General features: G+C 49.7%; 1 protein-coding gene across 1 annotated transcript; it reads left to right on the top strand.

The window, feature by feature from the left end:
- Positions 1-12,100: 12,100 nt before the first annotated feature.
- LOC102269727 (serpin A3-8-like) lies at positions 12,101-22,978 on the top strand. The gene is given in 7 exon segments (XM_014477747.2): positions 12,101-12,139; positions 14,189-14,383; positions 14,386-14,624; positions 14,626-14,815; positions 16,790-17,063; positions 19,661-19,811; positions 21,398-22,978. Coding segments are annotated over 6 exon segments (1,242 nt in total). The 5' UTR covers positions 12,101-12,139; positions 14,189-14,190; the 3' UTR covers positions 21,593-22,978.
- Positions 22,979-23,425: the final 447 nt, after the last annotated feature.

Genomic DNA, 23,425 nt, shown 5'->3' with positions numbered 1-23,425 from the left:
GGGAGTGCCAAGGTCACACTGTGGGACAGAAAGTATGGTTTTGGTGCTCTCTGGAAAATTTATTCCTCCATGTGTTGTGGCTGTTCAGTCACTCAGTCATGTCTGACTCTTTGCGATCCCATGAACTGCAGCACACCAGGCTTCCCTGTCCTTCACTATCTCCCAGAGTTTGCTCAGACTTATGTCCATTGAGTCAGTGATGCCATCCAACCATCTCATCCTCTGTTGCCCCCTTCTCCTCCTGCCCTCAATCTTTCCCAGCATCAGGGTCTTTTCCAGTGAGTCAGCTCTTCACATCAGGTGGCCAAAGTATTGGAGCTTTAGCATCAGTCCTTCTGATGAGTATTCAGGATTGATTTCCTTTAGGATGGACTGGTTTGATCTCCTTGCAGTCTATGGGACTCTCAAGAGTCTTCTCCAGCACCAGAGATTGAAATCACAATTTAGACTTATGATATATTGCTTTCTTGTTAGTCCTTTTTCTTTTCTATATATTTCCTACTTTGACTAAAATTCTATTCTTTTATCTTTTTTTTACCAATGACCATTTGGAGAATAAAATATACTTATATATATTTTAATATTTATGTTCTTTTTCTCAATGGTCATAATTGGATGTATGTCTCAATTATCTTTGGAAATTGCCGGGAGCCAGCACGGGAGATCCCACCCATGACAAGGTCATGTGGAAGAGCCATGACGAGCAAGGCAGATCATGACTCGAGGGACCCCCTGGATCTGCTTGAGCATCTACCCCAAAACCAGAATCTGTCTGTCTTACTATTTTGTGCCTTTCACCACCTCTTCTGACATTAACAGGGGGCTATTCCCAACCACCTTTATCTGGAAAAAGTCAACTTAGGGCTTTAGTTAATAAGTCTCCTGGACATGATAGGAGTGTTTCAATGCAAACCCCTCTGATGGCTTTCTGGCTTGCCTGACAGGTTTATCCAGACTCTTGCAGCTACGCATGTGATTGTTCACAGCCTCCCAACCGTGAGAGACACGGGAAGCCTAAAACATTCTAAAAACATAGCCTTTCGAAGAGAGTTAAAAACAATTAGAGTAGTGCTAGTGTAAGATTTCATTGTTGAGCTAATGCTTGCTGCCAAGGGCCCATATCCCTTATCCATTGTGAACCTGGGAGTGCATTGGTTAACATCGTTGGAATGTAAGAAAAACAAGCAGTAGCCTTAGAATTAACCACATCAGACCTTTGAGCTAATTGGCTTTCTTTGTTGTAACTCACTGCACCTTTGCTCCGTGAGAATGTAACTCTGTTTAGCACTTTCTGAGGCTGACATAGATTAGAAATATAAAGAAAAAACACTTCAAGGGAAAATAAGTCTTCTGGTTGAGCAGGCTTTATCAAAAAAGGGTCATAAAATGTCCACAGGCCTCCAAGGCCAGAAGATAATGTATACAACATTGTTTATGGGAACGGTATGCAGAAAAAATCCTGGTTTCGATAAAGACAAAACAGATGTAATGTTTGGGCTGACTCTGCATGACTTTGCATCTTTCATTTCCCTCTATGTACAAGTCAAGGTATAAAAGTTCCTTTTGAAAATAAAGTTATGAGCCTCGCTCACCGAAGCTTGGTCTCCCCGTGTCATTCTTTCTTTCCTTTTCTTTCTTTCTCTCTCTGTTCTTCTTTCAGGATGACTCACTGGGGCACAGGAGCTCTCTGAGTTCCCTTTTGTGCCTGGGCTTCTAAGACCCGATCGGGAAGGTGCCCTGCATCTTCACCGGGGAGAGGGCGTCCTGCATCCTCACTCCACCGAGAGGGCGCCTGTGGCCTCCGTGAACAGAGTAAGTTCCGTGTCAGGAGTTTTATTGGCTTTCTGTGTAAACCAAGGAAGATCAAGCCTCTTTCTCTCCCCTTTTACTTTCCTTATTGCCTACGCCGTCATCCTGAGGGATTCCCTGGATCCTGTCGGGGCTGGACCCTGGCAGGAAATTAGATACCAACTCTTTATTCCAATCAAAATATACTCTTTTTTCCCCACCAATTTATATTAACCTCCACCTGTCCCAAATCCCATGGCTTTTTCTCATCCTAATAAGATGTGACCATCAACAATACTTAACCCTATTTTTCTTTCTCAGTCTCTCTCTCTTTCTGTGTCTCTCTCATTCTTCTTGCTCCTGCCTTTATGAAACATTTGAGAGTTCCTTATTTCAATTGTTTTTCTTTGCTGTCCCTTGTGGTAGACTGAAAACTGGCTCACCAAAATATATCCAGATTTGAATCCTTTGAAATTTGTGAATGTTACCTCTAGGGCAGAAGAAAATAAAAGATGTAAGGGTGACAGGATTATTGCAGATTTGATTAACTGAAGGATCTTGAGATGGAAGATAGGGAGTTTATCCTGGATTTTCCATGTAAAACTTCAGAGTCATCACAAGAGTCCTTGTAAGAGACTGGTTCAAAAGAGAATCAACCCAGAGAGAAGGAAAATCGGTGTGACTATGGAGGAAGAGATGGGAGGGCTATACCCACAAGTCAAGGGGTGTTGGCAGCCAGCAGCACGTGCAAGAAGCAAGGAGTGGAGGCTGCCCTAGAGGCTGTGTTTCAAGTCACCCAGTATGTGGCAGTTTGTATAAGCAGCCAGAGGAGCTTACACACCACTCAGGCCCTGGGTTTTCTTAGGTATAAAGATGAAAGGAGCAGCATTCTCTCTTGCTACACTGTTGTGTTGAGTGCCACCTCTTGGAGATTCCTGGGAAGTTCTTTGTTCTCTGGCTTCTATGTTCTTGCTCAGCCCCAGGGACAACAGACTTAGCCTAATTATGTGTGTTCATTTGCTCAGTTGGGTCCAGCTGTTTGTGATCCCGTGGACTGCAGGACTCCAGGCTTCCCTGTCCTTTACCATCTCTCAGAGTTGGCTCACATTCATGTCCATTGAGTCAGTGATACTATCTAGCCATCTTGTCCTCTGCCTAGCTGCTGCTGCTGCTACTGCTAAGTTGCTTCAGTCATGTCCGACTCTGTGCGACCCCATAGACGGCAGCCCACTAGGCTCCGCCGTCCCTGGGATTATCCAGGCAAGAACACTGGAGTGGGTTGCCATTTCCTTCTCCAATGCATGAAAGTGAAAAGTGAAAGTGAAGTCTCTCAGTCGTATCCGACTCTTAGTGATCCCACAGACTGCAGCCCACCAGGCTCCTCCATCCATGGGATTTTCCAGGCAAGAGTACTGGAGTGGGGTGCCATGCCCTCCTTCAGGGATCTTCCAGACCCTGGAAACCCACATCTCCTGCATTTCCTGCATTGGCAGGTAGACTCTTTACCATGGCACCACCTGGGAAAGATTGAAATTTTTCCTTCCTCCCAAGTCCCTTCCCTGGAGATTGACACAGACAAAGAAGTAATAATCAAAATCATCAACATAAATAGGAATCATACCTAAACAAAGAGGCAGTCATTTGTGGCCCATGGGGGATTATCTAGTAGATTTTCTGCCTGTGGAATAAGCAGCAGCCACCTGGCCCCACCCAGGGAGTCCCATCTGAGGTCTTGTGGGACTGAACAGATGATTGGCAATCTGACTACCTGCTCAGGAGCTAGGAGAAGGGGGCTGGGGAAAAAGAAGGAAGCAGAGGATTTTTCAGGACCAAGAGGCCATAGAAGAAGAGCAAGAAGGAGGCAAGAAGGCAGAGAATGAGAAGATTCCACTGGGGAAGGGTTCCCTGCAGTTGCAACGAGGGTGGGATGGAATGGGGAGCTGGGAGAGGGGCAAAGAAATACACCAAAACCCCATACCACGCGTGGATGAAAGCCCTGATGTGAGCCTGAACTACCACAGGGAAAAGCTTCTTCACATCCAGAGTCCAGAGTTTGTGGACTCTGGAGCTCTGACCACCTCCCAGTAAAACCAGGTCCCTGGCCAAACCTCCCCACAGTAGTTTCTGTGTATCTCACAAGCTAAGAATTATATTTTACTAGGAATCAGAGAACTGAAATGGACTAGAATGGGTGAATTTAACTCAGATGACCATTATATCTACTACTGCGGGCAGGAATCCCTCAGAAGAAATGGAGTAGCCATCATGGTCAACAAAAGAGTCCAAAATGCAGTACTTGGATGCAATCTCAAAAACGACAGAATGATATCTGTTTGTTTCCAAGGCAAACCATTCAATATCACAGTAATCCAAGTCTATGCCCCAACCAGTAACGCTGAAGAAGCTGAAGTTGAACGGTTCTATGAAGAAATACAAGACCTTTTAGAACTAACACCCAAAAAAGATGTCCTTTTCATTATAGGGGACTGGAATGCAGAGTAGGAAGTCAAGAAACACCTGGAGTAACAGGCAAATTTGGCCTGGGAATACACAGTGAAGCAGGGCAAAGACTAATAGGGTTTTGCCAAGAAAATCTACTGGTCATAGCAAACACCCTCTTCCAACAACACAAGAGAAGACTCTATACATGGACATCACCAGATGGTCAACACCGAAATCAGATTGTTTCTATTCTTTGCAGCCAAAGATGGAGAAGCTCTATAGAGTCAGCAAAAACAAGACCAGGAGCTGACTGTGGCTCAGACCATGAACTCCTTATTGCCAAATTCAGACTTAAATTGAAGAAAGTAGGGAAAACCACTAGACCATTCAGGTATGACCTAAATCAAATCCCTTATGATTATACAGTGGAAGTGAGAAATAGATTTAAAGGCCTAGATCTGATAGATAGAATGCCTGATGAACTATGGAATGAGGTTCGTGACATTGTACAGGAGACAGGGATCAAGACCATTCCCATAAAAAAGAAATGCAAAAAAGCAAAATGGCTGTCTGGGGAGGCCTTACAAATAGCTGTGAAAAGAAGAGAAGCGAAAAGCAAAGGAGAAAAGGAAAGATATAAACATCTGAATGCAGAGTTCCAAAGAATAGCAAGAAGAGATAAGAAAGCCTTCTTCAGCGATCAATGCAAAGAAATAGAGGAAAACAACAGAATGGGAAAGACTAAGGATTTCTTCAAGAAAATCAGAGATACCAAAGGAACATTTCATGCAAAGATGGGCTTGATAAAGGACAGAAATGGTATGGACCTAACAGAAGCAGAAGATATTAAGACGAGATGGCGAGAATACACAGAAGAACTGTACAAAAAAGATCTTCATAACCCAGATAATCACGATGGTGTGATCACTGACCCAGAGCCAGACACCCTGGAATATGAAGTCAAGTGGGCCTTAGAAAGCATCGCTACGAACAAAGCTAGTGGAAGTGATGGAATTCCAGTTGAGCTATTCCAAATCCTGAAAGATGATGCTATGAAAGTGCTGCACTCAATATGCCAGCAAATTTGGAAAACTCAGCAGTGGCCACAGGACTGGAAAAGGTCAGCTTTCATTCCAATCCCAAAGAAAGGCAATGCCAAAGAATGCTCAAACTACCACACAATTGCACTCCTCTCACACGCTAGTAAAGTAATGCTCAAAATTCTCCAAGCCAGGCTTCAGCAATATGTGAACCGTGAACTTCCTGATGTTCAAGCTGGTTTTAGAAAAGGCAGAGGAACCAGAGATCAAATTGCCAACATCCGATGGATCATGGAAAAAGCAAGAGAGTTGCAGAAAAACATCTATTTCTGCTTTATTGACTATGCCAAAGCCTTTGACTGTGTGCACCACAATAAACTGTGGAAAATTCTGAAAGAGATGGGAATACCAGACCACCTGACCTGCCTCTTGAGAAATTTGTGTGCAGGTCAGGAAGCATCAGTTAGAACTGGACATGGAACAACAGACTGGTTCCAAACAGGAAAAGGAGTTCGTCAAGGCTGTATATTGTCACCCTGCTTGTTTAACTTATGTGCAGAGTACATCATGAGAAACGTTGGACTGGAAGAAACACAAACTGGAATCAAGATTGCCGGGAGAAATATCAATAACCTCAGATATGCAGATGACACCACCCTTATGGCAGAAAGTGAAGAGGAACTAAAAAGCCTCTTGATAAAAGTGAAAGTGGAGAGTGAAAAAGTTGGCTTAAAGCTCAACATTCAGAAAACGAAGATCATGGCATCCGGTCCCATCACTTCATGGGAAATAGATGGGGAAACAGTGGAAACAGTGTCAGACTTTATTTTTTGGGGCTCCAAAATCACTGCAGATGGTGACTGCAGCCATGAAATTAAAAGAGGCTTACTCCTTGGAAGGAAAGTTATGGCCAACCTAGATAGCATATTCAAAAGCAGAGACATTACTTTGCCAACAAAGGTTCATCTAGTCAAGGCTATGGTTTTTCCTGTGGTCATGTATGGATGTGAGAGTTGGACTGTGAAGAAGGCTGAGTGCCGAAGAATTGATGCTTTTGAACTGTGGTGTTGGAGAAGACTCTTGAGAGTCCCTTGGACTGCAAGGAGATCCAACCAGTCCATTCTGAAGGAGATCAGCCCTGGGATTTCTTTGGAAGGAATGATGCTAAAGCTGAAACTCCAGTACTTTGGCCACCTCATGCAAAGAGTTGACTCATTGGAAAAGACTCTGATGCTGGTAGGGATTGGGGGCAGGAGGAGAAGGGGACGACAGAGGATGAGATGGCTGGATGGCATCACTGACTTGATGGACGTGAGTCTGAGTGAACCCCGGGAGTTGATGATGGACAGGGAGGCCTGGTGTGCTGTGATTCATGGGGTCGCAAAGAGTTGGACACGACTGAGCGACTGATCTGATCTGATCTGATATTATAAATTATATTATGAAAATATTTTAAAGTTACATTTAACTTTGATTTGAAAAGTTTGCTAAAACAAAAGGAGAAGGAAGAGGAAGCGGGGGAAGAGAGAAGGTGACTGAATGTGGCCTTAAAACATAAAATAGTTGCTATCTGGCCTTTTACAGAACACATCTGGATTATGGACCCCAACTCCATTAAGGGTGATATTCCAGAACTAGAGAAACGACTCACCTTCAGCCCTGTTTTGTTCCCTCCTGGATGCCCAGTTTCTAGGTGAAAGCCTGGCTCATGAAATCACCTTTTGTAAATATTTGTCAGATGAAAGAAGTGAGGTAGGAGATGATGGGTCCAGGGCTACATAGCTGGGGTTTGTCAAGTGGAGTAAAATTCAAGCTTTGTTCTCACCCAGACACTCCAAGGACAAAGCTACCAGCAGAAGCTGAGCTCTCCTGAAGTAAAGAGATAAGGTGTCCACTTGGAGGTCCAGGAAGACTTCCTTGTCTGCATATGCGCAGAAAGCCTTCTTGGGGGTCAAAAAGGAGGGACCCCCTACCCCACAATAAGTGTGGACATGTACCCAGAGGCCTTTTCAGTGGGATCCGTCTTAGCAAAACGTCGAGTACGCATCTTGGGGAGGGACCAAGGACCCAGTCCGGTGTGAAAAAAGAAACAACATAACTGGCTAAGTGTAAACAAAGACCCAGAAGGACCTTTTCACTTCGCTTCTCATTCAGGATGCTGCCACTCCTTTCCGGGTGTGTATTTCTGTCCTGCTTCTGACTTAAAGAAACGGCTTCTCTGTGCTCCCCCATACACTGCACTATCTCTTTAGTAATGAACTTTGTACCTGTTTGGCATGTTTTGCCTCATTGAAACGGTTTTGCTTTCAAACAGGGTACAAAATCAGAGAACTTTGCTTCTAGCCTCTAACCCTTGATGGATTGGCAGTTAGGTTCAATGCCTGGACAGGGAAATAAGATCTGTCCCTCCCAGAACAGATGGAATAAAGGAATGAGCAATATTACAAATGTGCTTGTAACCTATACAGTCCATGGGTAACAAGGACAAAAATGAATATTAAAAAAAAAATCTGTGGAGCCTTCTTTCTATGGAGCAGAAGTTGGTCTCTGTCTTGGACAAGACCCTCCATGCATTCTGGGAGAAATGCTTCCATTCACTTCACACAGAGGAAGAACCAATCTCAAATCTCTTCTGTATCATAATTTCCTTATATTCTCATCAGTACCTGGAAAACAGGGTTCCATGACCATCCTTGCAGGAACAGTGCATGTGGAATTGAAGAAAAAGCCAGTACCAAAAACCCTGCAAGTGGCAACTAAGACCCTCTGCAGCAAAGTAAATAAATATATATTTTTAAATAAAAAAATTTTTTTAAAACAAAGCAGACCAGTAAGCTGGAGTCAAGATTGCCGGGAGAAACCCCAACAACCTCAGATACGCAGATGACACCACCCTTAAGGCAGAAAGCAAAGAAGACCTAAAGAGCCTCTTGGTGAAAATGAATGAGGAGAGTGAAAATGTTGGCTTAAAATTCAACAGTCAGAAAACGAAGGTCATGATATCCGGTCCCATCACTTCATGGTAAATAGATGGGGTAACTGTGACAGACTTTAATTTTTTGGCTCCAAAATCACTGCAAATGGTGACTGCAGCCATGAAATTAAAAGACACTTGCTCCTTGCAAGAAAAGCTATGACACACCTAGACAGAATATTAAAAAGCAGACACATTACTTTGCCAACAAAGGTCCATCTAGTCAACGCCATGGTTTTTCCAGTAGTCATGTATGGATGTGAGAATTGGTCTATAAAGAAAGCAGAGTTCCAAAGAATTGATGCTTTTGAACTGTGGTGTTGGAGAAGACTCTTGAGAGTCCCTTGGACTTCCAATCGATCCTCAAGGAAATCAGTCCTGACTATTCTTTGGAAGGACTGATGTTGAAGTTGAAACTCCAATACTTTGGCCACCTGATGTGAAGAACTGCTGCTGCTAAGTCACTTCAGTCGTGTCCGACTCTGTGCAACCCCATAGATGGCAGCCCACCAGGCTCCCCCGTCCCTGGGATTCTCCAGGCAAGAACATTGGAGTGGGTTGCCATTTCCTTCTCCAATGCGTGAAAGTGAAAAGTGAAAGTGAAGTCCCTCAGTCGTGTCCGACCTTCGAGACCCCATGGACAGCAGCCTACTAGGCTCCTCTGCCTATGGGATTCTCCAGGCAAGAGTACTGGAGTGGGATGCCATTGCCTTCTCCAGTGAAGAACTGACTCATTGGAAAAGACCCTGACGCTGGGAAAGATTGAAGGCAGGAGGAGAAAGGGATGACAGAGGATGAGATGGTTGGATGCCATCACTGATGGATATGAGTCTGAGTAAGCTCCAGGAGTTGGTGATGGACAGGGAAGCCTGGCGTGCTGCAGTCCATGGGGTTGCAAACAGTAGCACACAACTGAGCGACTGAACTGAGCTGAGACTAATGAGGACTATAGGAGCTCAGGGAGAGGCTGAGAGATGGCCCTGGAGCATTAGTGTGGAACTCCAGGGGACAGAGGACATCCAGGACAAATCAGCCCCCCACAGACATTCTCAGCAGCACTCAGAAAAACAGAAAATTCTTTAGCTTTACATCAACTGGAGTTCAGACTAAGTCAGTTCAGTCTTAAGGAAATGGGAACACTTGGGGAAAATATTGGGGCAACAATTAGCACTGATGTGTAATGTCCATTCTCATGATGTGCTCAGCATATAGATTAAACAAACAGAGCAGACAGCTCTGTCCTACTCCTTCATGAGAAGTGCTGGGCTGGATGAGTTACAAGCTGGAATCAAGACAGATGGGAGAAACATCAACAACCTCAGATATGTGGATGATACCACCCTAACGGCAGACAGCAAAGAGGAACTACAGAGCCTCTTGATGAGGGTGAAGGAGGAGGGTGAAAGAGCTGGTTTAAAACTAAATATTAAAAAAAACTAAGATCATGGCATCTGGCCCCATTACTTCATGGCAAATAGAGGGGGAAAAAGTGAAAGTAGTGTCAGATTTCCTCTTCTTGGGCTAGAAAATCACTGTGGACCGTGACTGCAGCCATGAAATCAGAAGCTGTTTGCTTCTTGGCGGGAAAGCTACGCCAAACCAGACAGTATGTTGAAAAGCAGAGACATACTCTGCTGCCAAAGGTTCGCACAGTCAAAGCAGTGGTCTTCCCAGTGGTCATGTACGGTTGTGAGAGCTGGACAGTTAAGAAAGCAGAACACTGAAGAATTGATGCCTTCAAACTGTGGTGCTGGAGGAGACTTCTGAGAGTCCCTTGAACAGCAAGGAGATCAAACCAGTCAATCTTAAGGGAAATCAAGCCTGAATACTCATTGGAAGGACTGATGCTGAAGCTGAAACTCCAGTATTTTGGTCATCTGATGCGAACAGCTGACTCACTGGAAAAGTCCCTGATGCTGGGAAAAACTGAGGGCAGAAGGAGAAGAGGGCATCAGAGGATGAGATGCCTGGATGGCATCATCAATGCAATGGACATGAACTTGGGTAAACTTCAGGAGATGGCGAGGGACAGGGAGGCCTGGTGTGCTGCAGTCCATGGGCTTACAGAGTCAGACAGGTCTGGCCAACTGAAAAACAACAACAAAAATGTCCGTTCTCATTTTCTCTCAAAGTAATGCATGTTTATTTGGGACATGGCTACACAGTTTAGAATGTTGGCTGCACTGAACAGCCTCCCCTGCAGCTAGGTGTGGCCCGGTGACCAAGCAATGGCCGATGGAACAGAAGTGGAAATAACATAGGCAACATTTAGGACATTTCTTTCAAAGGGAAGGTTGTGCTTTTCCCTTCCTCACTTCCCATTAACTGGAAGGTTGACGCAGCAATGAGCCTCCTGGCAAACAAACCTTAGCAATGGAGAGCAACAAGCTGGAAGGAACCTGGGTCCCTGCCAAAGTGAAATCCCCATGTCTGCCTGCAGACGCTGCCTGCATCTGGACCTACATGAGAGGGAAGTAAACTGCAACCTTGTTTCAGCCACTGTTTCTTAGGGATTGTGTGTAACTTAATATATATTATCAATTCTGCCATATATGGAGCCTGAAAGGACGCATCATTTCAGAAAGATGCGATCAAACTCTCCTTGGTCACCTCAGTGTCTTACAGTCAAATGAATGTTTATTGCGTCCTCTAAGGATGCAGCACAGCACAAAACAAGTCAAAAATCCTGTCTTAACAGAGTTTACATTTAGAATTATTTCACTTAACCTTTTAAGACACCCCTCCTTTCCCAGGGAAATGCATCTGCCTTTAGAGATGAGAAGATGAAGGTGGAAGGGTTTCCATAAAGGTTTTGAGGTCACACAGCTGGTGAGTAGACTTTCAGGATTCAGGTTTATCTTCTGCCAAAGCCACATTCTCACCACTAACACAGTGATCTCCAAACAGAGTTTGGTGGAGTCCCTAAGGGTAACAGAGGTTTGTCGTGGTCTTTCATGGATGGATGGTTGTGAGTGTAAGAGATGAAGGGGTAGGTGTTCCCCCACAAGCACAAGAAAGGCCTGAGATTAGTTCAGAGAGTGTCCTAGGAGACCCCAGGGGCAAGAATGAGGGACAGCCGGCTCTTGAAGTGAACCAATAGTGAACGGCAACGGGACAAACCAAAGCACAGCAGGCCCCCAAAGACAGATGGCACCAGATATCAGAGGTCTCAGACACTTGTGCTTTTGACACTCTCAGGGACCCTCGGGCGGAACAGCCCTGTCTGGGAATGGGAGCGCATCTCAACATACAAATCGAGCCATATTCACATAAAGGGTCCTGCATTTCAATTTTGTCTGAGTTTGTGTTTGGGGATCCTGATCACACACCCACACTTGCACACACACATCAAGACAAGTGAGTCATAGAAGAAACGCAGCGTTAGCCAAAGGTGTCCTGGAGTGACACAGCTCTGGGGAATATTTTCAAATATTCTTTCCATTTTCTGGGTTTTTACATGGTCTTTAATGAGGATATGACAAACGGGGAGGAAAAAACTAAGAAGAGTCAATATATATATTTTTTAAAAGAAAAAGAGTCAGAGGTATTTTTCAATGTCCCTTTTTATATATTCTGAGCTTTCACACACCCCTCAATGGATTTTCTTAAATGGGAGAAATCACTCTCAAGGGAAATTTCTGTTTATTTTTAGTTTAGGTTTTCTGGTGGGGAGGGACAAAAAGTGAGTGGTTCCTGTAACTAGATTGTTCAAATAGATCTAATAAACTCTGTTACTGGAAATGGGAGGCTGTGAATTTCCAGTCAGAGGACATACATTTCACAAGCCTGGGAGGAGGGCTTTGCAGGATAATTAGGCAGCAGCACCCGGGAAACTCCAGCATCCGGGCAAGCGGCGGCTCTGGATCCACTGCCCACACCCCGCTCTCGCAGGCAGGTAATCCATGATGCTCCTACACTGGGAGCCAAGGGACCCCTTTCCCGGGGTGGTTCTGGCCTTGATCAGGGGTCAGTAGAGCCTGAGGCAGGAAGGAGGCGGGAGGATGTGCGTCTGATGCTGGGAGGACCAGTCCTCTCTCTGGGTCTCTGTTTTCATCCTGCAAAGGGAGGGATGTGCCACCATGGCTTCTGGGGGCATTTTTGCTTTTGAGTCTTTGGGTTTGTGATTCGAGCCAGCTGTGCCCCATCCAGCTGTGCATCCAGCGTCAGGTCAGAGGTCCTCCGAGAGCCCTGAGGTGCGTCTCCTTGCCTGGCACAGGGCACTGCTCTCAGAGAGTCCTGGGGACAGAATTAGTGCACCAGGTCCCTCTGGGCAGAGGCTGCGGGGTCTCCAGGGGGGTTTTCTGGGTTCCATTGTCTCTCCAGGGACCCTGGCAAGCAGACAGGACCTGAATCTGCCTAGCACTGAAAAAGACAGACGGCTCAGAAACAAAGCCAGCCCTCCAACCTGGCCAAATGCTTCTTTGGTTGCTTAGTTGCCAAGTCGTGACCGACACTTTTGGAACCCCATGGACTCTAGCATACCAGGCTCCTCTGTCCATGGGATTCTCCAGGCAAGAATACTGGAATGGCTTGTCGTTTCTTCCTCCAGGGGATCTTCTTGACCCAGGGATCAAACCCATGTTCCCCATGTCTCCTGCATCTGCAGGCAGGCTCTTTACCATCTGACCCACCAGGAGAGCATCTGGCTAGCTATTTTTCCAGGAAGAATTTTGGGGGAAAACGTTTAATTCTTTGTGAAAGAAACCGTTGCATCAGCTCTGCATAAACAAACTTTTGGGAAGATTGATCGCCCCTGTCCTCAGGCTTGCCCCTAGGCTTTTCCCCTGGGCTTGAGTCTCAGCTCAGGCTCCTCCCTCCCACCTCCTCCTTGCCTTCCCTCCCTGCTCAACACCCCTGCAGTGCTCTCTCCTCTGAACCCTGAGATGAGGGGCAGAGACCGAAGGGAAACAGTCCTGTTTGCTGAGGTCACAGCTTTGACCTCAGTCTCCCCTGAGGCATCTGGGCAGTAGCTCGGTCCTCTGTTGCCAGGGATCACAGTCTGGCTTGTAGAGTCCTAGAGAGGGTGACCAGTGGAGGGGGTGACACGTCTGGAACTCCTCTTAGGAGCCCACCACCTTCATCCTGTATGTCACCTGAGCCATTCCACATGTTGGATGGAGGTGGGAACTTAGGATCAGAGAGGTTCAGTCACTGCTCGTCAACACACAGCACTCACAAGTAGCCAAAATGAAATCCTCTACCAGGTCCCTGAGACTCTGAGCTCACCCTGCTTCTCCCCACTAGGAGGCCTTTCCAGGTTCTTGTTGGAAACACCCTTCACATGTCCACGTGGCAGGGGCTGAGCAGAATGCTCTGCCCTCCTTGTTCTTTGCACCAGCCCTCCTCAGGGCAGCCAGGCTCCAGCACGGCTCCCACTGCCTGTGGCGGCCTCTCTCCTGAACCCTCACTGTGACCAGGTACCTCGATGGGAGAGCCTCCCTGAGGTCACACCCTTATCCTCAGAGGCGGGGAGAGGTGCTGTGTCCTCTGATCAGTGCAGGGCTCCTTCCTGGGGGGACAGAGAGGGGACATGGTGGGAAAGGAGCGCTGCTTCCTAGGCCCCTCTCACAGTGTCAGCTCCCAGGAAGAGGGAGATGGGTTCTTGCTGGACAGCACCTCACACCCATCACCAGCTTCCTCACCCTGGAGCCAGGCACCCCAGGCTCCTCACCCTTAGTACTCCACTGCTTACTGTGTGACCTTGGAAAAGCCCCTTCCCCTCTCTGTGCCCAGTCTCTCCACTGGGGAAATTGCTAACGATCACAGCACTTGATCAAAGGGTGAGAGAGAGCCCAGAGCCTCCTTGTGTGTTGGGAGCCCAGCAGGGTGCCTACCCCTGAGAGGTCCCAGAGCAGCAGGGCAAGAGAACAGAGACCACGGGGGATAGAGGGTAGGGGTTGGGACATCATCTGACATGTGGACTGAAAGGAGCTTTGCTTTTCAGACATGAGGGCAGAGAGAATGTCCCCCCTCCTGGCTCTGGGGCTCCTGGTGGCTGGACTGTGCTCCAGGGTCCACTGCCTCCCGGAGAATGTGACCCCAGAAGAACAGCACAAAGGGACATCTGTGGATGGCCACTCATTAGCCTCAAGCAACACTGACTTCGCCTTCAGCCTCTACAAGCAGTTGGCTTTGGAAAACCTCACTTCTCCCCTCTGAGTGTCTCCATAGCCTTGGGCTTCCTGTCCTTGGGGGCCCGTGGCTCCACCCTGACGGAGATAATGGAGGGTCTCAAGTTCAACCTCACAGAGACCCCCAAGACAGAAATCCACCAGGGCTTCCAGCATCTCCTGCAGACGCTCAATCGACCCAGCAATGAGCTGCAGCTGAGTGTGGGCAACGCCATGTTTGTGCAGGAGCAGCTGATGCTTCTGGACAGGGAAGTTCAGGGAAGACGCCTGGGTGCTGTACTCCTCCGAGGCCTTCCCCACTGAGTTCAACGATTCCAATGCTGCCATGAAGCTCATCAACGACTATGTGAAGAATAAAACCCAGGGGAAAATTGAAGACTTGTTCAAGAACCTTGACTCCCTCACGAAGATCATCCTGCTGAATTACATCTACTTTAAAGGTGAATACCTGGATTGGGGTTGAGGGAGACGCACATATAGTTCTCAGGCTTCAGAATCATTTCTAACCCAGCTCAGCCAACTATGTTACCAGCAACCCACTATCGAGAAATCTCCTCGTGGCTTGGGGGGCTTAAACACCAAGGCCCACTCTGACCATAGTCTTTGTCTATTTTAGCTTTTTCCAAATTGCTTTTCTCATTGTAGGGCAGTGATTCCCTTACGTGAGGCAGAGGGATGCTTTTTTTTTTTAATTTATTTGTTTGACTGCCTTGGTTCTTAGTCGCAGCACGTGGGATCTCTCGTGGCAGCAGGCAGATTCTACAGTTGTGGCAGGCACGCTCAGCAGTTGTGGCAGGCTGGCTTTGCCTGGAGGCGTGTGTTATCTTACGTCCCGACCAGAGGTTGAGCCCGTGTCCTTTGCATTGCAAGAGGGATTCTTAGCCACTGGACCACCAGGGAAGTCCCAGAGGGAGACTTTATTCTGAGTTAAACTTGCCTGCCTGCCAAAAGAAGGAGAGCTTTCCTTTCAGATCTATCCCGTGGGGGATGGCGACTCCAGCTTCCTCCCTGATGAGACACTTTAGGACACGCTCAGGAAGGCCTTGGCTCCGCACACTGCGGGCTGCGTCAGACGTGGGGTCCCTCTAAACAGACCTTGTCTCTGGGGGTTGAGGTGGGGCTGGTGGCCATCTTCCCAGTGCGACAGCCTCTGAGCAGCCTGGCCATCTCAAGATTCTTCAGTGGTGGGCTTCTGCTATCCTGAGGCAAGACCACATCTGGGGAAAGTCTTGGGGTTGGACAATATCTGGGCCACAATATCTTCTTTTTTTTTAATTCATTTATTTTTTAATTGAAGGATAATTGCTTTACAGAATTGGGTTGGTTTCTGCCAAACATCAATATGAATCAGCCATGGGTATACACATGTTCCTCCCTCTTAAAACTCCCTCCGGGACACAATATCTCTCCAGATTCTAGCTGGTCCCGTGCCCAGTCCCATGGATAGCAAGTTGCTATGACAAACCTCAGCCAGGAGACTCATAAGAGGCAGAGTGAAGGCAGAAAGATTTCACCCAGGGAGCCAGCAGTGCAAAAGGGACTCAAAATAGATAAGGCACAAAAGATTATCATTGAATCATGAAATGGTAAGGTGTCTAAGAGACCCTAGCTGTGGGGGACAAGTTAGCCCTGAGTTAGGGGCTCCTGGATGAGTCCAGGGATGTCCTTCCTTCATCTGTGTTTTCATCTGTAAATAAAGGGACGGGATGGCATTTCCTTGGAAAAGGAATCCAGGCATGACGTGCCGTGTTTGTTACCTGTATCTCGCATGCTTTCTTCTCCTAACAACCCACCCCATCTTGAGAATTTCTCCTCTAAAATCTCCTCCCCAGGGGCACCCTCTCTGTCTGCTCCTGCCTCTCCCCATGGGGACACAGGCAGGGATGGAATCAAAGAAGGAGGTGGGGATGGATACACACCCCAGAGCCCTAATCTCCCATAGAAGTCCCTGCCTCAGCAAGAGACTCATTCTCCTGGGTGGAGACGTCTATTGACCCCACCCTGCCCTCTGGGTCACCGTGTGGCTCCTGCTCCAGTTGGGCTCACAAGGCCATGGGGACGTGTGTCCTCCCTACAAGGCCAACAACTAACCCCTGGTCACTTGTTCCCTTGAAGGACCAGGAGGTCCCATATCTCCCCAGGCCCAGCCTCATCCCCATCTCTCCCTTGCCCTCCACATTCCTGTTGACTTTGCATGTAGCACAACTAACCAGCTTTGTTTCATGCCCCGCTTCTCAATCCTGACCTGCGGGGTTCACCGCATCCCCAAGGGCTTACCCATCTTCCCAGGTGTACATGCACAGCTGGCAGGCCCACCCCCAGAGGCACGTGGTGTGGGGCGCTGCTGGCTCAGGCAGGGCCGAGGAGGGAGAGACTTGCACTCACAGACTCCTCACCTGTCCGCCCTCCTCCAGCCAGGTGGAAGATCCCCTTTGACCCCAAGCGCACTGAGCAGGCAGAGTTCCACGTGAGCGAGAACAAGACGGTGGAGGTGCCCATGATGAGCACTGGGAGCCTGGTGACCCCTTACTTCCGGGACGAGGAGCTGGGCTGCACGCTGGTGGAGCTCACATACACCAGCAACGACAGCGCCCTCTTCATCCTCCCTGACGAGGGCAAAATGCAGGACCTGGAAGCCAAGCTGACCCCGGAGATGCTGACGAGGTGGCGAAACTCCCTGCAGCCCAGGTGACTGTCCCCAGGACCCAGAGCTGTGGGTTCACCTGCCTTCTCAGTCCTTCCCCCTCTTCCTGGACTCCTGACCCCCAGCAACAGGGCCTCAGGAATGTGTGGGACTGGGGGCAGACGTGGGAGAGCCTGTACTGAGATATCCTTGCCCTTTGCTGCCTGGGTGGCTCTGAGCCTGATTCTTTCCTTCTGGAAGATGATGGCGTCAGAGGGGACAGGGCCTTCCTCTCACACTAACACGTGCTGTGTCGTGAGGATCCTCAACAAAGCCCCCAACACGCGTGCTGTTGTCTCATGTCCCCACCTCTTGGGTGGGGGAGCAGATGGATTTGTATCAGCTGAGGGCTGATTGATCGATTGAGAAGCTATTGTGTGCCAGGGACTAATTATGCTCTGAGGGTAGGTCAGCAGATAGAACAGTAAATTCTCTGCCCTCGTGAGCTTACTCTGTGATTGAGATAAACCTACAGGAAATAAATGTAATGAATAATTTGGTGTGTTGAATGGTTAGAAAGGGAGAGACAGGGATAGTAAAGCAAAAATAAATAAATAAATAAATAAAATTGGACCCAGAGGTATTTTGTGATTGTAACTAGGGGCGCCCTTAGGTGGTGTTTGAGGTGAGGGACTGAGCCATGCAGATGTGCTGGGAAAAGCCCTGTTGGCCGAGAGAACAGCCAGCGCAAAGCCTCTGAGGCAGGACCGAGCCTGGTGTGGTTGAGGATTAGTGAGGCCAGAGCAGGAGAGCAGAGGGAGTGAGGGGGAAGCTGGGAGAGGTCGGGGTCCTCAGGGAGGACTAAGGTCACCTAAGGCCTTGCAGACACTTTGACTCCCCCACTGTCTAAGGGAAACGGAAACTCATCACAAGGTTTTGGGTCAAAGAGTGAAAGATCTGAGCGATGCTTTAAAAGGATCACCGAGGGTGCCGAGTGGAAAGCAGATGGCAGAGGACATGCATGGAGGCAGGGAGGCCACCAGGAGCCCAGAGGGGTCCCCCAGGGGAGGGCGCTGGGGGCTGGACCAGGAGGAGAAGGAAGCGTGGGGAGGGGTCGAGTTCTGGGTAAATGGAGGGTAGACACACAGGCCAGGAGGTGGGATTCAGGAGACCTATTTCAGGGGGACAAGGGGAGAGGCAGTGCTGGGCCAGGGTCTGCAGGGGCGGGTAGGGAGGGGGTGAGGGCAGCATGAGGGGGCGGGGGTACCCCAGACCCAGAGTCCCACTCCCAGGCTCACACTCCCCCGGCCACTCCCTATGCTTCTCTGGGGCTCAGCTCCCTGCTGTGAGGGGAGGGGTGTCCTTGACCCTCTGTTCTGAGTGCGGGATCTGCAGACCCAGTGGGGATGGATGTGGGAGGCACTTCATAAAGCACGGGGGACTGGAGACCTGCCTGCATGTGAAGTAGAGGCTGTAGCCCCTTCTCGACTCCTGTCCAGGGGACCTGAGGCTTTGGGGCTCCTGACTCCCAGCCTCCCCTTCCTGCAGATCCCAGGAGACTCAGGACAGGGGACCCCCTCGCCCTGCCTGCGCTCCTTTCCCAGCCCTTCCTTCTCCAACCCCAAGAGCTACCACAGGGCAGCGGCCCAGTCAATAGCTGTAAATGGAGAAAATATGCATCAGACACCTTGATTTACAATCACTGAGGAGACATGTATCTATACATTCCTGGCCCATAAAGGATGCTCAGTAGGAATTTATTGACTCGTGTATAAAGGGGGGAGGAAGGATGAATGTAAGGAAGAAAGAAAGTAGGTCAATGAGGAGGAACAACTACCTCCCTGTTACAAGGGACCCAAGGTTTAAGAGAAGCCTCAGTCTCCTCGCATTTAGCATCTGTCAGACCAGTCACCATGGTAAGAGTCTTAAGGGAAGTACAGACAGAGAGATGGGGAGGGAACCTGGGGGTGGGAGACAGCATCTCTTACCCCAAGAAACTGCTGGCGGCTCTGCTCAGATGCAGCAGCCCTGCCCGCAAGGAGCTCACTGGGAAGGCAAGACAGACTCTGAATTGGATGATTCAGGCCCCCCAAACCCTTGAATGCAGCCCCAAGCCCTTCATGTCCCACTGTTGTCCCTGCCAAGCCCCTCACCACCTTGCAGCAGCCCCTCTTTCCTGCAAGTGCCTCCACCTGCCTCGTGGCCTCCTCTTCAACCAGCCCACTCTTTCCCCTCCCCAGGGACTCAAACTGGATGCCACCTCCTGCAAGAAGCCTTCCTGATGACCCTGGTACATCCCTCCCTGTGCTCCCTCCTCCCCCTCCCCCCAGCACGGTCTCCCAGCAGCTGTGGAATCCGTGTTGGAGAAGGGTGATTCCTGAGCCCTGCAGGCTTGCAGGGGAGAAGCAGGGCCAGGTGGGGGCAAGCCCACAGCCCCTGCCTTGGCACGCTGCCCTGAAGGTGAGAAAGCTGCACACAGGAATGTATAATGAAGGAATTAAAGAGAGTTAGCCTGAGGAATCTGGAAACTGAGGAAAGGAGTGCTTATTCCAGGGAGAATGGGGTGGATGGAGACGAAACCCAGGAAGACCTAGCTGAGATGTGGGAGAACGGTGAGCACCAAGTTGAGTAAACCATCAAGTTTATTTTTCTCACCTCCTAGATTGATAGATACCATCTACCTGCCAAAGTTTTCCATCTCCAGTGACTATAATCTGCAACACTTCCTTTCTGAGCTGGGCATCCAGAAAGTCTTCACCTCTGAGGCTGACCTGTCAGGAATCACAGATGTCATGGACTTAGAAGTTTCCCAGGTGAGTTTTTAAACTTTGAACATTTCATCTTCCACATGGGAGCTTGAAAGGTGACAGCAAGGCAGACCTTTGGGTAATCTTGAATTTGCAGAACAACTACATTGCTTATTACTCAGATCAGTTCAGTTCAGTTTAGTCATTCAGTCATGTCCAACTCTTTGAGACCCCCATGGACTGCAGCATTCCAGGCCTCCCTGTCCATCACCAACTAGCAGAGTTTACTCAAACTCATGTCCATTGAGTCGGTAATGTCATCCAACCATCTCATCCTCTGTCGTCCCCTTATCCTCCCACCTTCAATCTTTCCCAGCATCAGGGTCTTTTCCAATGAGTCAGTTCTTCGCATCAGGTGGCCAAAATATAAGAGCTTCAGCTTCAGCATCAGTCCTTCCAATGAATATTCAGGACTGATTACCTTTAGGATTGATGAGTTTGATCTCCTTGCAATCCAGGGGACTCTCAAGAGTCTTCTCTAATACCACAGTTCAAAAGCATAAATTCTTCAGCACTCAGCCTTCTTTATGGTTCAACGACACCTGTACATGACTGCTGGAAAAATCATAGCTTTGGCTACACAGACCTTTGTCGGTAAAATGATGTCTTTGCTTTTTAGTATGCTGGGCAGTACTCAGTTACCCTGCCTGCGACCCTCAAGCCCAGGGGAGCTGGGTTATAACCATCTGGGGGCTAATTCTACCTTCTTTGTAATGAATTTTGGGATAGACATCAGTCTTGGGAATGTGCCTGAGGTGGGATCAGCTGTAAACCCCCATCCCTTGCAGCACCTTTTACTGCCTATGGGATAAATTATTAAAGCCCTTAGTCCTGAATCTTGTCATTTTTAAAAGACATGATAGTTCTTCGCTCCTGTGCAGTGCTCAGCAGAGCAGGTAAGAGGTAATAGGTACTAACAGTGGCTCAGGGCCATCATGATCAGTATACACTAAGAGCAGGAGAGAAGAACACCAGCGGTCCTGGTACTGCGATCTGAGAAGCAGAGGAATCAGAGTGAATGAGGGGGGCGGGTGCTGGACAGCCCTGCAGTCTCCCCTGCACCCACCTGCCAGGGGACCTGATAAAGCAGACACAGATGCTATGGGGCTTTGTGGTCCAGGGATGGGAAGCCAATCCTAGGCAAGGTGGCTGAGGGACATGTCAGCTGGGGCAGGAGAGAAGCAGAAAGCAGTGCTTGCCCATCTGCTGCTTTGACATAGAGGGATTGTGGACAGTTCCCGGAAAGAAAAATGCCTCTATCTGCCCCTCCCCTTACACTAGGGAGTGTTTGGGGACAGCAGAGTCTCTGGACTCAGACGGAGGGGATTCAGATCAGGGAGCCCCTGCTCTTTGCTTCTCTGACCCTGGGCGCAGGACTTACAGCCTTTGACTGCACTCTGCACAGCTGTGGGTCATGTATATGTGAACCAGCTGACAGGTTTGTTGGGAAAAATAAAGTTGAAAAGGTAGACAGCATAGTGACAGGCCAGTGGCAGAAGGTGGATGAATAGCAGTCTCCTTAGAGGCGCTCAGGCGACTGCTCACCTCCGCCCACCCCGTCTCCAATCGGTAATACTCTGCTGTCCCCACAGATGGTCCACAGCGCTGTGCTGGACGTGGACGAGGTGGGCACGGAAGGAGCTGCTGCCACGGGAGTAGAACTTTCCTTCAAGTCCGCATTTAGAACTATTGTGCGTTTCGACAGGCCCTTCCTGATTGCCGTAGTTCTCAAAGACACCCAGAGCATCACCTTCTTGGGGAAAGTCACCAACCCCAATCAAGCCTAGAGCTCCGCTCTGAGCTGTGGGTGCCCTCCCTAAGGAGCAGGATGCCCAGGTCCCTGGGTGCAGCCTGGCCCCTGGGCACTGAGGATCCACCCTGCCTGTCCCCACCTGCTCACCTCTGGGAAGGTGACAGTGATGATGCTGGGGCTCTACATGCACAGGGAGTCTGCGTCCTAGTCACGAGGAGGCTCCTTCGACAGCAGTAAACCACCTTCCTTGGACTGCACTTCTTCCTGTGTGTCTCTGCCCTGATCCACCTGACTCCATGCCCTGCTGCCTGGGCCCCGAGGTCAAGCGCCCAGACCTCCCCACCCCTGGGCCCCTCTGCTTTAGACTCGTCAAAAGGCCCAGAAGCGGGCTCTGTGCCTGTGACCGAGCCCACTGGACCTCAGGCCCAGGACAGGGAGGGCCCCCTGCTGCCCACTTCCGGGGGTTCTGGTTCCAGGTCAAGGTCCACTTCTTCCTCCCCAGGGCCTGGGATGTGTCCTTGCGCTCACCTGCAGGGGCTCCAGCCCTGACGTCTTCTGGCACAGCCCCTGGACCCTGCCATCCTGCAGCTGAGCTGGGCCTTTCTCCCTCCAGGATCACCCCTCCGCCCCCCAGCACCCCAACCTGGGAGACTAGCTACTTGCAGGTTTCCAGCTGGGCTCCTCCACCACCTGATGTGTTCTACATCCTCCCCTGACGGAGGCAGGGCTGGCCCAGGCTTAGGGGTCCTGGTGACTAGAGTGGATGAGATCAACATGCCTTGGTTAATCAGGGTCAGACTGTGAGCCACAGCCACGAGCACAGTGGCCAGCAGCCATTCCCGAGGGGCCTCCATCCTCTGGGGTCCTTGGTATGGAAGCCGGGGCAGGAAAGGATGGTGACAATGACCGCAGTCACCGTGATCAGTGAGCCACGGAGCATGTGCTCTGTGCCAATCCCTGTGCAAATGCCTCAAGATCCCGCCCCCCTTTCAGCACCACGCAGTCCCACCTGGGGGGAGGGGCAGTTTACAGGTTCCCACTCGACCGAGATGGAAACAGAGGCTCAGGAAGCTGAGGGAGCTGCCCGAGGCCCAGCAGCTGGTAGTGCTGGAGTCAGGACTGAGCCCAGAGTCTTGCGGGGGGAGGCGAGTCCTGACCAGATGAGAGGATCATGGAGCAGACAGCTGTCTGACAGAGGCCAGGTACCTTGTGCACCTGCTGGAGTGCCCTGACCTCCCTGTGCGTGCATGTTCTCTTTCCCCAACCCGGCGTGGGGATCCGGCTTCCTGCACACCGGTCCCTGGAATCCAGAGACGTCACAGGTCTCAAGTCAGCTGGGTCTTCTCTAGCTTGTCCCCTCTGCCGTCTCTAGGTGGCACTCAAGCCCCCATCCTCCTCTTCCCTGCCGCTCCTCCCTGCCCCCGCCCCTCCGCTGCCTCCTAGGCTCACACACAGAGCTTCAGTCTCATCAGACACCCTCAGAGCCCTTCCTCCAGCTGACCCCTCCTCAGATACCCTTATCCCAGAGCCTGACTTAGCCCATCTGAGCCCCGTTTCTCATCCCTGGTCTTGAACTTGCAGGGAGTTCCCGACGGGGAGCAGGTGCAGGAAGAACCTCCTGTGCAGGGGGGTCCTGGAGACCTGGGCTCAGCTTCAGGCTCCACTGCTGCATTGGGGCCCTGCCACCTTCCTCAGGTCACCCAACCTCTCTGGGCCGCTCCCTCCTCTTTGTGGGGTTGTGTGAGAATCCCTCGTCCCAGAGCGTGTGTGCTAAGTCGCTTCAGTCATGTCCAGCTCTGCAAGGCTTCTCTCTCCTTGGGATTCTCCAGGCAAGAATATTGGAGTGGATTGCCATGCCCTTCTGCAG

This window comes from Bos mutus, chromosome 21, assembly GCF_027580195.1.
Source record: "Bos mutus isolate GX-2022 chromosome 21, NWIPB_WYAK_1.1, whole genome shotgun sequence".
Taxonomy (NCBI): domain Eukaryota; kingdom Metazoa; phylum Chordata; class Mammalia; order Artiodactyla; family Bovidae; genus Bos; species Bos mutus.
This window is presented reverse-complemented; position numbering and strand designations above follow the sequence as displayed.